Raw genomic sequence first — 15,495 nt, 5'->3', positions numbered from 1 at the left:
AAAGAAGGACATCCGGTGGAATTTCCGGCGGCACCGGAGCGGAACGTCGTGGATATAGACTAAGGTTAGATGAGAAGACAGGGTTTGGGTAAGGTTTACGTCTCGTTACTTATAAAGTGAGTCACGTGTAAAATTATAAAGTAGATTATTGGTGTGTTTGGCATCATATTTATACACTACAATGTCGCGTTGTAGCAGGGTTAGGGTTAAATCGTCTGTGTTGACGCCTACGCAGTATGCCTGTGTTGTCGTTCACTCGGTACGATCTAGCATCTACCCAAAAGATTTGAACAAATCAGTCTGAAACAAAGCAGAAAACAGTTCTTTTGTAACTCCAAACTCTTAAAGGAAGGATAAAACCTGACTTTTGTATGACATCATGAACTCTCTGACTTTATACCACCTTGTGAACCCTGGTGGATTTATTTACTAAGCCTGTTTGGCATGTTGTGTCTACACAGAGCATCTGCAGCCTCCAGAGACATCATATTGACTCCTGAAATTCATTTCGAGGTTCCTTGTATTGAACGTTAGTCCCAGTGATGCACAATGAGGTTTGTCAATCTGACAAAGGGAGGAGAGAAAAGAAAAGAGTGGGAGTTGATGTACTGTCGGTGAACTCTGGCACACACTCTCTTTGTGGTTTATTTTTCACATTTACCCACTTGACTCTTGGCTGCAAAAACTCCCCAACTCAGCAGCCAGCTGCACAGCTATGTCTGCTAATTATCTAGTCAAGAAGTCATCTACTCTGCTGTCTAAATGGAATCATACGAGGAATGGCTTTGACACACACAATACATGTCCTCAGATTTAAACCATATTTAAGAGGGCTTACTTACATGTATGCAGTTGTAATTATGGCCTTCACACATTTAGGGCTTAAGGAGTCACGTTTTTGGTCTTGACTTCATGTCTGCGCCAAATGACATTTTTGCAGAAAGCTTCAAGCATCTGCGTCTCACCCTAAATCCCCTGTACGTGACTCCTGAAATTCAATGTGTATTCTGGAACTCATGCATTACTTCCAGCTGCCCTACTGTCAATCTCACACGGACGTACTACTTCTAAACAGCAGACCATCTCCAAATTCAGCATCGAGGTGGGATGCCTGTTTTTCCGCGGGTGTCCAAGCAGCTCCCCAACCCCCCTTCAAACAGGAGCGGGAAAGAGAAGTGTGTGTCGGCTTGTTGACTGTGACAAACATACACAGGGGTCAACCACCATGACAGTGTGGGGTGGGGTCTCTGAGGAACCAGAGACTGTGACTAAAGACACAAGATGGTCCATAGCTCACTGATTGACCTTAAAAGACGGTATGGCTTGTTGGGTCTCAACAACACTACATAATGTAAACTGTGTTGGGCTTCATTGGTGGGGCATACTGATGCCTTTACCAGGGTTTCCGCTGGGTCTTAAAAAGTCTAAAATTTCGAAATCAACATTTTAAAAAGTTATAGTCTAAAATCCACTAAAGTATTGTGTTCTAGGTCTTAAATATTTTTAACAGGTCTTCATTTTTTTTTAAATTCTGTGTGTTGTAGTTCTTTCTTTCGCTAGTCCAAATATAATTTGCTGTATAATGACTACAAATGAAACCAACATGCAACTTATTTTGAAGCCAATCAGCTTTCGTGTTATTGGTCTCTTTCGGGTTGTACCACAGACATAAAACAGATTTTATTTGTTTAAATTTAATTCATAATGGTCTTAAAAAGGTCTTAGAAAGTCTTAATTTTGACATGGGGAAACGTGCAGACAACCCTGCTTTACAGTACTCATGTTGTAGGGACATAAGTCACACAGTCACATTGTGGGGACTCATCTCACCTTTTGGAACAAACAGCGTTAAGGGGTTAAAGGTCCCATCTTATTTTCATTTTCAGGGTAAGGGTATGGTGAATGTCAGGGTAAGTCTCTAGAAACAAGTGTGTGTGTGTGTGTGTGTGTGTGTGTGTGTGTGTGTGTGTGTGTGTGTGTGTGTGTGTGTGTGTGTGAAATCAGCCACTGAAACATGTGGTAGGCCTCTGGGAATGTGCATCCATGCAGAACAGGAGCAGCTTCAACGTTACTTAACTAAGAGCCTGTTTAAGTTCTATTCTTCTTTTCTGTTATCTCGTTTATCGGCGGGCATTTATTATAAATGTCAAACTGTACATTTTTAAACATCAATGAGAAAGCAATGCTGTGCTTGTTATAGGTCTTCTCCATCAACAAAAGAGTAATTTAGTCACAGGAAATAGTGAAAAGGTCATAAAGCATAACTCCTTTAAAATTCCATGCTGTGAATGGTGGTAGTTTTTAATGAGTTGGTGTTACAGAGCATGTGGTTATGATGATTACTCATCTATGGTATCAAAAGGATGCTTTGGTTAATGAGGACATATATTGAGGAGTTTTGAGGAGAAAAAATCAAATGGAAAATGTATGTAAACAACGACTATACTACACTATACTGCCCTGACAAACAAATGAAAACATAACTGTCTGTGTTTTGGTATGACCTGGATTCCCTGATGTACAGTAGCGAGGAAACAGGAGGCCCTTGAACAGGAGGTTACACAAGCATCCGTGTGGCGCCACACACTCCCTACACCTTCCAGCACTTTTATTTTCCTGTTTTTATGTACTACAAAGGACAGGGACATGCTGTACACAGATGACCACACAACTACCCCTGTCATCAAGCACCTAAACACTTACTCTGGCCTTTCCATCAATACACACCTTTGTCCTTTTCTTTTATCTTTTATGAATTTGTCACTCACTCACCCACCCACTCACTCACTCACTCACTCACCCACCCACTCACTCACTCACTCACTCACCCACTCACTCCCTCACTCCACTCACTCCCTCACTCCCTCACTCACTCACCCACTCACTCCCTCACTCCCTCACTCACTCACTCACTCACTCACTCCCTCACTCACTCACTCACTCACTCCCTCACTCACTCACTCACTCACCCACTCACTCCCTCACTCCCTCACTCACTCACCCACTCACTCCCTCACTCCCTCACTCACTCACTCACTCACTCACTCACTCACTCACTCACTCACTCACTCACTCACTCACTCACTCACAGCATCCTCGCCTTCCAGGGGAACAATAGCCGACAGACGGAGACCGTGAGGAATGTGACTGTTTTTTGGGGCCCAGCATCTTAAAAAAGCCAGGAATGCTGGGAAAACGCATCAAATCACCTTACCCTTGCCCTCCACTGTCACGGTCTTGGCCAAATACAGGAGTGTGTTAGTGCCATATGGGCATCATGACTCAGTCGGTGTGTGTCAGACTGCTCCTCAGCCTCATCAGACAGGAAGTTGTAACTAGCGATGTGCTAAAAACACAGGAAGTCGATATCAACATGCCTGGAATTCCAGCATTGTGTTCTCTCTACAGAGACAAGAAAGAATTGTACATCGCTTATGCACAATATGTTCATGATATAAATGTGTTACAGTAATACCGTATTGCAACCTACAAACATGCATGTACGCCACACACACACACTTGCTTCCGAAAACTGTCAGAACCCTGAATACTCCGCACAGCCCTGTCAGGCTAGACATGTGTGCAGATAAACGGAGCAATAAATTAGATTAGGTACAATGTGAATGTGTGTGTGTGTATGTGTGTGTGTGTGTGTGTGTGTGTGTGTGTGTGTGTGTGTGTGTGTGTGTGTGTGTGTGTGTGTGTGAGTGAGAGAAAGAGGGTCTAGCTATACACAGTTCTGCATTCGCAGTGATAACCACCTTCTGATCTGGAAGTCAGCTGCCAAATGACTACGTCTAACCTGAAAATGTTACACCTGTTAACAAATAAAGACACACGGGTCGTATGTTGTATGTTTGTATAATATATAACGAGTCAGGAATAAATCTATACACTAATTCATGTGATTTCAATTTTGCATATTTAAACGTATTCATTTGTAGATTCGATACTACAAATATCACATCTGAAGTCTTAGAATATTATTTTGTCATCTGTGGTCATTTCCCCTTTTAGGAGTTAGGAGAGATGTTTGTGTACATTTTGAAGTTGTTACATTATTCAGCATGTCAGTTGCTACAGGCTTTAATATCTCATGTTTTGTTTTAATCTTAAGTGGAATAATATGAATACATATTAATAGTTGACAGTATACCTTCATTGATGCAGTGGGCAAAGTGATTAAAAGAAAACCTGTATGTATAGAGCATTACAATTCAACAGCACCACAAACTACATCCTCCAAAATGACCATGAAGTTGAATTAACACCTCTTTAAAACAGTTTCAACAAAAACGGAACAATACAATCTTTATGAAGTTAGTAGACACACATTTTACAAGTTTAAATGATCACAATACAAAAGTGCAGCAAACTTACATTATTTTATATCTGCAAGAAGGTGGCCCTTAAAGGTAGCTTCAACAATACAGCATTTTCACTAGCTTGTTATTTCATTGTAAATGTCTCTGTAGTACCTAAGTAAAAACTTCCAAACAATCACAGTGCCAAGCAACATAGCAGTATTAGCACATCAGCATGTAGATAGCATACTGTATATACATTCAGCAACACATAGGCTTCAACATTGGTCCTAATTCACACCTTTGTGCAAACATGCATACATGACTGCAGTGAACATGCCAGTCAACACAAATTACACATTTTTCCCATGAGTGCAGTTGACATAGTTGCTGCTTTTTACCTCTTGTGAGAGAGACAGAGCCTTAAGGAAGTAATGAAAACTACATTTCTACACACCTAAGAATCTGTGCTTAGGCATGTACATTATGTGTGTTATCGCCTTTACATGCTTGGAAATATATACATATTCCCCGAGATTCCCCGAAAAGTAATAATTTACTTATTATTACTTTTCGGGGAATCTCTCTAAGCATTGAATATAACAATCAAGCAGAGCTGTTGATTTATATTATATAAGATTTCAAGGTCCATCCATCCATCTCTCCAGCTCCAGCAGGGGACCCCAAACTTCCCTTTCCCGAGCCACATTAACCAGCTCCGACTGGGGGATCCTGAGGCGTTCCCAGGCCAGGTTGGAGATATAATCCCTCCACCTAGTCCTGGGTCTTCCCCGAGGCCTCCTCCCAGCTGGACTAGCCTGGAACACCTCCCCACGGAGGCGGCCAGGGGGCATCCTTACCAGATGCCCAAACCACCTCCGCTGGCTCCTTTCGACGCGAAGGAGCAGCGGCTCTACTCCGAGTTCCTCACGGATAACTGAGCTTCTCACCCTATCTCTAAGGATTTCAAGGTGCTCTTGTTATTTCATTCCACCCTGGAATGTGTGAGGAAGTTTCCAAAAAGACAGAATTATTTTGTTTGCCATACTGAAGTCCATCCCTTAGATTTACTTGCCCTCACAGGCTCAGCTCACTACTGCCCTCCATTGGTCAGACATCCAACCTGATGTTGGTCTGATAAGACATAGAACCAAGCAAAATGGGTCCTTTCAAATGTTTAAAAACCTATTTATTATTACACATGATTGCATCTTGTCCACATGGAAGCAGATGTAGCTTAACATAAAGTGGAAAGTTTATAAAAAAAAAAAGAAATCACTGATTTTTATTATTGTTAAATAATTATTATATCTGCTGAGAAAGCCTTATAAGGTCCTCCTTGATGTGCTCTTCCCTTGCATGCTGCAGGTCACTGTGACGCTCTCATGAAAGCTGCGGGGAGGTGGCAGTACCCAGAGGGCTGTGCGGTGCTCCCTTGAGGCCAGGGAGTGAAAAGTCCTGAGGCTGGAGGTTGGTGGCTGCTGGCGGGCTCGCTGAGGCCTGGCTGGCCGTCCATCTTATCGGGACACTGTTGGTCTTGCTCGCCGCTGTCGTGCCTGTGTGTGTTTGTGTTGGCATCGCTGTGAGATATGAGATTCTGTGTGGACCTGGAGACACCGTGGTTGGGCAGACACACATAACCTTCCCCGTAAAAGCTGAAATTCACTGGGGAAGGAGACGCTGAGTCGGTTTCTTGTTCTTTCTCCTTGTCTTCACATTTGACATCCGCTGACTTGCAGCTTGGCTCCGATGACTGTCAGAAAGGAACAATGGTGTTCAGTGTGACACTTCATTGCTGCAAACTAATGAATACTATTTCTTTGACAATCTTAGCTTGCTGATTGTCATTTGCTAATCTATAAACTGATATACAGTAGACTTAAGATTCAAAATTGAATACTTTTTTGCCATGCCAACTAAGTTGCTAGAACTTACTTACAAAAAACAAAGCATTCATAGCAGGACACACATGTAGACACATATAGACACAACCCCCACACACACACACACACACACACACACACACACACACACACACACACACACACACATATTATGATAATACTTTCTTTTTTTTTAGATCAGATTGTGCTCTTCTGAATTGTTTTTGTTCTCACTTCCCTAGCACTCAAGTCATAATATAGCATTTTATCTGACATCATTTCAATTAAAGAAAGAGTTTATAATTTACATTTGAGTGCTTGAGAAATTCTGGATACCTCACAGTTGAAACTGGTTGGGAGTAACTGACCAGACAGAAGATGTACGGCCCGCTGAAGCTCATGGAGGACGTGTCAGAGGCTTTAACCTTCTCAGCAGGGCAGAGCGGGCGATCACACTTCCAGCAGCTCCCGTTCTGCTCCAGATAATTATTTTCAGTGTCCTTGGTTGGCCACAGCAAAGAAGAAGAGCTGCAGGAGAGAGACAGAGAGAGAGAGAGCAGAGAATTGCTAGTAATGGATCCTTTCATGTCTTGCCTGAATGATTACGTGTGTATTCCACACATTCTCCATCTTTTCTTCCATGATAGGACAATTTGTTATCATCATCTGTCTGGTAATGTCGAGTGTGAAACGCATTACCGTGTCGACACATTGTCCAAATGCAGCACTTTGCAGATGCTCATGCTCTCATTCTGCATGAATGTCCCGCTGCTGCCAGACTGGATCACAAAAAGTACATCAGGGTTTACACATTACAAACTACAATCAGACAAACACACACATGTGCAGAATGTTTTCTTGACACACCAGAAATTGAAATAATTCAATCAAACTGTGGAATTATTCAGTCTCACCTTGAACTCAGACAGGATTTTGCTTTTGCCAGGAGACGGAACTGAGTCCACCCAGAGAACTGCCCTCCTGTTTGTTCAAAATATTAAAAAAATAGAGTTTTATTAAAGATAAAACATCACATTCACAACACCTTATTTGGCATGTAGGTACAGCCTGTTTAATGTGCTTTTTTTTCATTTCATTACAAAGCAATACATTTCTATAATGGCAACATCTGTACGTAGCGGTGCAAAGTAATGTGGTATTAGTATTTAAACTTTATATTTCAATGTTTTTAGATTTACTTTGATTGCATTTTAGATCGGCTTTTTTCATGTGTATGTACTCTAACCCATTTATCTGATGGCTGTTGTTACACTTTGTTCAACAGGAAGTGTTAAGGAGGAAGCACAAATGCAGTATTACATAAATAAAGTACCTTTGACAAGCTGGAATGGTGCAGTAGAGTGCGAGGAAGACTGCGGCCACAAACACACTGATTATGAAATAGATCAGGGTTGTTAGGGACCAGGTGGCTGTCAGGGGACAGAAAACAGTATTAATGATGATAATGATGATGCTCAGTCATGATGTGTATTGCGATGATTGTTTTTGGCCCACGTCGTTTACATTTGAATTACCTGGACACAAAACAATAAAAACACAATTAAAGGATAGAAAGTAATTCCCACAATAATTAGTGACATCTGTTTCTGTATCATAGGAACAATGTTTAAGGATAAAGAAGGGGGATATTATTTGAGATATACGAGGTACATTTATGTTTAAACAACCTCTTGTACGAACTACTCCTAAAAGCATATGTATTTCAGTTTGTACGGGTGACCTTGTGGAATGGACTAAACAAAGAAATCAAACTATTAAATCTATATATATACTATAAATCATAATATTACACTGTTCAAAAATAGATTCAAGAAAACATGACTTGACCATTGCAGAAAGGGGACCTGCATTAATGGGAATGTACACACAGTGTATAGTTGTATGTTGTTGTATTATTGTACGTTATTGTATGACTTATAATTTTTGTATGCTGTATATGCATAGCTATTTGTTTTTGTTTTTCCTGTAATAATATGATATTGTAAAGTAGGGGCAGGACTTTATAAGCATTATGCTTCTGCCTGCTCCTTCTCAAACTCATCCTTTTTTTGTTTTTTTGATGGAATCGGATTGATTTGTATATGATGTATATGATGATGATGTATATGGAGTTTTATCTTTGTTTTGTTTGATTTTTTTTCTCAGTTGTTTTCTCTTTTAAAGTGTGTTGATTGTTCGAGATAAATAAAAGAAACTAAACTAAACTTTGTACGTTTGACATCATGTGGAATGTATTGGCATTGGCTATATTTGTGTGCATGCTGCTACTGTATATACCCTCATGTGAGGTCCACTCCACAGGATCAGTCCATTCAGAGGGAATTCCCTTATAGTCGATAGGGACGACCAGCGACCTGACCCTGACCTGGTAGAGCTGGGACGGGACAAGAGAGGCGTCCAGGATGCTCAGGGACATGGACCCCTCTGAAATGTTCAGCAGGACAGTAGATCCCTGAAAAAGGAATGCATATAGAATCCATTAAATGGGTTTTCATGGTTAGTATAAAGGGATTGCAATGTAGGCATACAGTTGGACAGGAGGAAAACACTTTAACAAAAGCTCACCTGATCCTGTGTACTGTAATACCAGACCTGATAATACAGACTGAGTTTTGAAGCTATTTTTGGCGCCGTCCATTCCACCATCCAGTGGTTGTCTTTCTTCCTCACTTTTACCTGATGCGGGGACTTGGGACGAACTGCGCAACAAGAGAGTTTGTAGCATAAATGAGTCATGATGGAAAGATTTGTTGTTTTTTGGTTTGTTTTCAAAAAGGTTTTCCTATTTCTGCAACAACATCATTTCCCCAATAACATCATATCTTATTTAGGATATGGGTCTTTCTAGTAACTCTGTGGTTCCAAAAAAATATCTCCAAATCTAATCTCTAATTACATAGAAAAGAATGTTTCCAAATGTTAGTTACAAGAAAATGTAATTGATACAATTAAGAAAGTAATTTCTACTTTAATGGTCTTACATTGAAACGCAACAACTTAAAGATTGTATAAAATAAGATGATATGTACACTTCTTATTCCAAAAAAACAACCCGTTTATGTATAGCACATTTGAAATAATTAAAATTGTTGAGAGAGTCCAGCAAGTGTATAAATACCAAAATTGTCAGACACTAGTCTATTCAGTTTGAGCTTACTATAGACCAGCATGGGGTATAATGTATGGGTATAATACTGGGTATAAAACACATATGGCTCTTTTGAATCTAAATCGTTTCAGTGTGGGGAGGCTATTATTTGGAACAGTTTACCAGATGATACTTTGAATCTATCAGAGTTTTTAAAAACAGGCGTAAAATTTTTTTTTTTTTTTTTTTAGTAAATGGAAAGAGTCTTTGTCTATTTGTTTTTGTTTTTTTTTGGTGACTATTTGGACAAGTGTGTTTAAGTTGTTTTATGACAACAAAACTAAACCAAAACCATGTTATCTGATTGTATCTTATTGCCTGGTTATAAGCAGAAGGGGATGCAGTAGTGCCCTTCAAACACTAGGTGGGGATACACATTCACATCACAGTTGCTCTGACTGCAAAGCTCCCTGCAGATTTATCGCCCCATTGTGTGTTTTTAATTTGGACACGTTATCTCCCCTCCCTGCTCCACTCAGAGTGATAGCAACCCCGCCAACTCTCATTGTCTCCTATAATGCCGTGCCCTCTGTCTCGTGTCCACTCACTGTGTTGGTGGGCCTTAAAACTCTTGGCATTGCGTGCTGGTAGGAGCTCCAGCAGCAGATGTGAAGGCTCTATGTCAGTCAGCGAGCAGCTGTACCTCATCACCGCCCTGCTGAGGTCAGAACTGATTTTTGGGTTCCCACAGCATCTCTTAGACCTGAAGGCAGGGATTATAAGGAGAGGGTTGAAAAGATTATTATTATTTTGTTAGCCTCATCCAGGTGGTATAGTCAACTTACGGTGCAGTCTGGTTGGGTCGACATGCCAGCTCATAGGTAATGAAGAGATCCACCTCTCTGCTCACCTCCCAGCTACACATCACCTCCTTCTCTCCATCCAGCACACAGTGCAAACTGGGAAACTGCCCAGTGTCTAGAGCCAGAGAAACAAAGAGCTAATAACAGCTGCAAAAATGTCATTTTCCCCATGGAAATTGACAGAGGGAGAAGATTAGAAATGTGAGGAAAAGAGATAAGGGACATGTTCTGTATTAGAAGAAAAGACCCTTGTGGGGTAATGGGGTAGCCTACATGAAATATCTGAGCCAACTTGTTTTACTTAGAATTGTCAGCGTTGAATTTGTACACATACAGAAAATGATTCACAATTTTGTTAATAGATTAGATTTAGATTTTAAACAATGCTGAATGCTCTCTTTGACTTGCCTTCTTCAGTGCGCCAGGTCACCACGGGACTCCAGTCGCTCCACTGACCCACACTGGCCCGGGCCCTCACCCTGGCTTCATACCTGCGACCTGGAAGCAACAATGGCTTCTCCAGTTTCATACTGGTGTTTGTGACGTCCTCAGACTGTGGACAGAACGAAAAGAGATGTGTGAGTTTGAGTCAATGTCAAAAGTACAGTAGGCTACTTTTTTGTTTCTGCTTCAGTTTGTGGGGATGAAAAGAATTAGGATTAGCAGCTAACTAAAAGTCAAAAATACCGTTAGTTTTTAGCCAAAAATGTTTTCATGCTAACTGACATGGTGAACATGGTAAATATTACACCTGCTAAACATCAGCAGGTTACCATTATCATTGTGAGCGTGTTAGCATGCTGACGTTAGCATTTAGCTAAAGCTTTGTGTCGAACTACAGCCTCACAGAGCTGCTAGCATGGCTGTAGACCCCTGAAATGTATGCTATTATACACGTTTCTTCTTTCTTAGTTATCAATAATAAATATAAAGCAGAATGTTTCAGAAATTTGTAGGCATACTAAACTTATGCCATTCTAAAAAAAGTTAGAAACCCACTCCGTGTTTCCCACTAGAGTCTTGTGGTCAAAAGCTGTTGACGGATTAACGTTAGCCATTGTACTGATGCTAACCGTCCAGTTGTCCTGTCTGTCTGTCTTAAAGCTGAGCTGATATGTGAGGTTTTTGTTAAGGGAGGGGGAGGAGGCATAGGGGCTGGACCAACTGAGCCATCTGCCTCCATCACCTCCATCATGTGTGGACAGGTTCACTGGTGGCCGTGCTCTCACTGTACAACACAAAAAACAGAGGCAACAGTTAAAGTTATACAATGATTAGTATTTAAGTATTAAATTGTACTCATAAGCACAATTTATTTCCAGTATTATCTTCACAGTACAAGTGACAGTTATGGTTGACAGATAAACTCACAGTGCTGAGAAAGATCCAGTGGCTTGTGTGGGACAGATGGGCAGAGGCTGAGTGTCTTGTTCTTGAGGAAGAAGCCAGTGTGTGTGATGCCAATGGAAAATGCACGGGTTTCATATCTACACTGGACAGTCCTCTGCTCACTTGCATCTTGTACTTCAGCACTGTGAGGCATACACTGCTCCCTGCAACGACAAGGACACAGAGCCGTGGGACAGACATTTACAGATCCCCCATAATCCTACATTATATTCTATGTCTCTACAACAGGGGCGTAGCACAAAATTCTGGGCTCTGTAGAAAGGCATTTTCTATGGGCCTCACCCCACATCCACAGCTATTCATTCTAGCATCTTTTTGGGCCCTCCTCACATGAGGAGCCTGGGTACTCAGTCCGCCTTTTTCCCCCCAGTCCGATGCCCCTGCTCTACAAACAGCCACACCCTACCTCGTAGCTAAACATCCTCTTTGTTCCTCCTGCTCTTGTCCTTACCTGTTGTTTTTTGTCTTGAACCAGAGCTGCAGTTCATTGTTTTCATGTTCCCTCCACTTGCAGTAGACATAGGACTCGTAATCATTATGGCACTGTAAGGATTTCAGCAGTGGAGACACTGTAGGGAGATGTAATGTGATAACATCATTATTATTTGCATATCTGCAATTTAATCTGTCGGATGAAGGTAGTGTAGTAAAAAAGTACAATATTTCCCTCTGACTTGTGGTGGAGTAGAAGTACTTAGTTACAATCAACCACTGATTGTAACCATCCCTTATATTTGTATATCTTTATTTATATATATGATGTATCATTCTTTGCTACCTCCGACTGTGCAATATGTCATCTCTATTCATCCGCACCTTACTCATCTGTATATCTGTGTTTTACTGTCTGTTTATATAAGGTTGTTTATTGTGTAAATACAGTTGTTTTATTACTATTATTATTATAATGAATTATATTCTATTTTTCCATTTCCTATACTTTATGTATATTTTTTCTCCTATGTCTACTTCATGTGTATTCGTGTTATTCTGATGTGTGTACATTTTTTTCTTTGAGCTGCTGTAGCACCGGAATTTCCCCAGTGTGGGATTAATAAAGTCTATCTTATCCTATCACACAAACAGTACAAAACACATCCCAGAACATACAGATTTAGGTGAGCAGTTATCGAATTGATAATCTGAAATATTCAGACTGAAACATTTTCAAGAATGAATTCCTGAACAATCCCGATTGTGCCAGGTGAATACTGCGGAGACTTACTGTTCTGTAAGCTGCTGCTCTCGTGGACGGTACAACAGTCTGGACCACAGAAGAGAGCCAGAGGAGGGAGCGTTGACCAAAGCACAACCCAGAAGAGAGGCATTATTCCTGGGGACAGACCAGGTAGGAGGCCCTTTTTTTCTGAGCCGGTCTCTGTAAAATGTACTGTGTTTTCATATCATCCCAAAGTCCGTAGATAAGATAGGAGGTCGGGCATATACTCTAGAGAGAGAGATATAGATAGAGAGAGAGAGAGAGAGAGAGAGAGAGAGAGAGAGAGAGAGAGAGAGAGAGAGAGTTCATTTACTAGAAATAATGAAGAAATGACTCATGACCACACTACCAGTACTCACTTCCACTTTAAGAGTCTGCTTGTTATGATATGTCACCACACATCCGCCTGCCTCTTATCTATTTTTCTCACATGTGAGATCTGATAGAAAAAAAAATACACTGGGCCTTTTTTAATTTTTGGGTGACAGAGTGATCCTCAAACTGACCAGAATCAGTTACAAAAGGCAATTAACGGAGACTTGTAAATCTTGTAAAGTGCTGATATAACATAGCAGACACAGTACTATGAAAACATTCTCTCAGTTTTGCCCAAATTTCGTGGACTACTACATGATTTTAGAATTAAATATTTTGTCCTCGACTGATAGTCTTTTTATAATCTGTTTTTAAAATAGTATGATACAAATTCTGTTTCCATTTAGTTGTTAGTGTCCAATATATTCATATTTTAGATTATTGTTTTATTTTTCTTTAACATTTGATTATCTGTACCCAAAAGCACCTGTAAGTGGCCCACTTATTTAAAGTAACTGTGTGGTTTCAAAATGTAAATCCATCCTGCACCCTAAAATAAAAAATAAAAAGATTCTTTATCGGGTTCTAATAATCATAATATTAAGTTTAGTTTATTATAGGATCCCCATTAGCTGTGCCCTTAAGCACAGCTTCTCTTCCATGGAGGATAACAACATTTCTACAATTCTGAATGGTTATTGATTATAACTATAAACTGAATATGAAAAGTATTTTAAGAAATGTTGCATACACATTAAGTGACATGTTTAGTTCCTTATGTATTTGCCAGCAATCATTTTTCTATTAAATAGCTTTCTAATAAAAAATCATTATCTTACAAAGATTTCTAAATATTTTCAATGTTGATTAGATCCCAAGTGACACAAATAATAAATACATTAAACACAAAATCTTAGTGTGTGTAGAACCTTTTCTTAAGTAAGAATATCTTCAAATAAAGCAAGAAATATGCAATTAAAGAAAGGAGGAATAACATGAAAAGACAACACAGTTAAGAAAATGGAGAAAAATGAAAGAGGGATGTCATCATTTCAGCCCAAAGATTAAAAAAAAATGGGGTTGTAAAGGTCAGTCAGGCATAACAGACTCCCTCACTTCTGCCTTTCCACCTGCTATTTACAGTAGCAGCTTTGGGGGAAAGTCCCTCCAAGAGAATGTGGAAATCCAACACTGACTTTGAAACCCAAAAATGTGGTGCGGTCACATAGCAGCAGGTCTGACAGCGATAGAAAAACTATCAGCCTGTTGAAATCAAAGGCAAATTGAGATTAACCCAAATGCAAGCCGATGGAAAACCTGCATATGTAGGCAAATGACAATATGCATAAATCATCTGAGTAGACCTGATTAAATATGCTATTACAAAATTACAAAATTATACGCTGACTTTGGTCTTTGAATGACATGATCAGCTTTTACATGCAAAATGACTACATTTCTTCCAGTGTCACTGTGTTAAAAAATTCGTTGTGAAAATTCACTGTAATTCAAGTCATGTCTGACTTACAGGATGTTGACATGTCGCCACTCATCCACTCAACACATTTTATCATCAGCTTGTAATGAAGAGCTTTGACTTCCTCACCTAACCTATCCTTTCAGATTAATTATCGTGTCCCGATACCATGATGGCAAATTAGAGCTGAATATCAATACACATGAACTACTTTTATACAGTGATATTTACAGCATACAGGCAATTTCCAGCTGTGAAATGAAACATTAATTTAAAGTATAAATGTGAGCAATATGACAAAAACTTTCAAAACTTCATTTGTGTCCAGTAAATGATCTTACTTCACATAATAAAGACTGGATTTCCTCTGTCTGTCTGTCTATCTGTCACACTTGCTGCCTTCTTGTCAGCTGCCAAGAACTCTGTGGGAGTTTCCTCTGTGACTAGTTTAGTTTCCCTTCTCTGTCCACTGTGACACTTAATGCCATTTTCCTTTTCCTGCATGATCAGCTGTTTTAATTTGCTCTTGTAATTGATTGCGAAAACACAAATTATTTTGGACAAACAGGTCATCCTGAAGACTACAAAGTGCAAAAATACATGTATATGATAATATTTTGGAAATATTTAGCAGGAGAAAGAACTGCAATTCCAAAGACTTAAAGTGGACCTGTTATGCTCATTTTTTAGGTTCATACTTGTATTTTGTGTTTCCACTTAAACATATTTACATGCTGTTAATGTTCGAAAAACACTTTATTTTTCTCATACTGCCCATTGCTGCTGCACCTGTATTCACCTTCTGTCTGAGACGCTCTGTTGGAGCGCCTGTCTCTTTGACGTCTGCTCTGATTGGTCAGCGTTTCTGCGTTTTCGCATCTGTGCTCTTTGCGCATTTGTACCGGCCGTTGTGGT

At 40.0% G+C, this 15,495-nt stretch overlaps 1 protein-coding gene across 1 annotated transcript; it reads right to left on the bottom strand.

Annotated features, from left to right (window-relative positions):
- Nucleotides 1–4,284: 4,284 nt before the first annotated feature.
- csf2rb (colony stimulating factor 2 receptor subunit beta) lies at nucleotides 4,285–14,975 on the bottom strand. Its single transcript, XM_078269762.1, has 15 exons — nucleotides 14,922–14,975; nucleotides 12,795–13,016; nucleotides 12,021–12,138; nucleotides 11,531–11,712; nucleotides 11,233–11,387; nucleotides 10,568–10,712; nucleotides 10,142–10,274; nucleotides 9,905–10,059; nucleotides 8,774–8,907; nucleotides 8,486–8,660; nucleotides 7,521–7,617; nucleotides 7,102–7,168; nucleotides 6,887–6,966; nucleotides 6,556–6,715; nucleotides 4,285–6,057 (listed from the first exon to the last, which is right to left on the bottom strand). Exons 2-15 carry the CDS (start codon nucleotides 12,895–12,897, stop codon nucleotides 5,674–5,676), a joined length of 2,088 nt encoding a protein of 695 aa, XP_078125888.1. The 5' UTR covers nucleotides 12,898–13,016; nucleotides 14,922–14,975; the 3' UTR covers nucleotides 4,285–5,673.
- Between the last annotated feature and the right edge of the window lie 520 nt (nucleotides 14,976–15,495).

Source organism: Sander vitreus, chromosome 15, assembly GCF_031162955.1.
Source record: "Sander vitreus isolate 19-12246 chromosome 15, sanVit1, whole genome shotgun sequence".
NCBI lineage: Eukaryota > Metazoa > Chordata > Actinopteri > Perciformes > Percidae > Sander > Sander vitreus.
Note: the sequence above shows the minus strand (reverse complement) of the source record. Positions and strands in the feature narration are given on the sequence as shown.

Coding starts and splice junctions, on each gene's coding strand:
- csf2rb (XM_078269762.1), bottom strand. CDS start 12,897: ATGCCTCTCTTCTGGGTTGTGCTTTGGTCAACGCTCCCTCCTCTGGCT. Junction 12,139..12,794: donor GAGCAGCAGCTTACAGAACA/GTAAGTCTCCGC, acceptor ATCTCCCTACAG/TGTCTCCACTGCTGAAATCC. Junction 10,275..10,567: donor GACCTGGCGCACTGAAGAAG/GCAAGTCAAAGA, acceptor CTCTGGCTCTAG/ACACTGGGCAGTTTCCCAGT.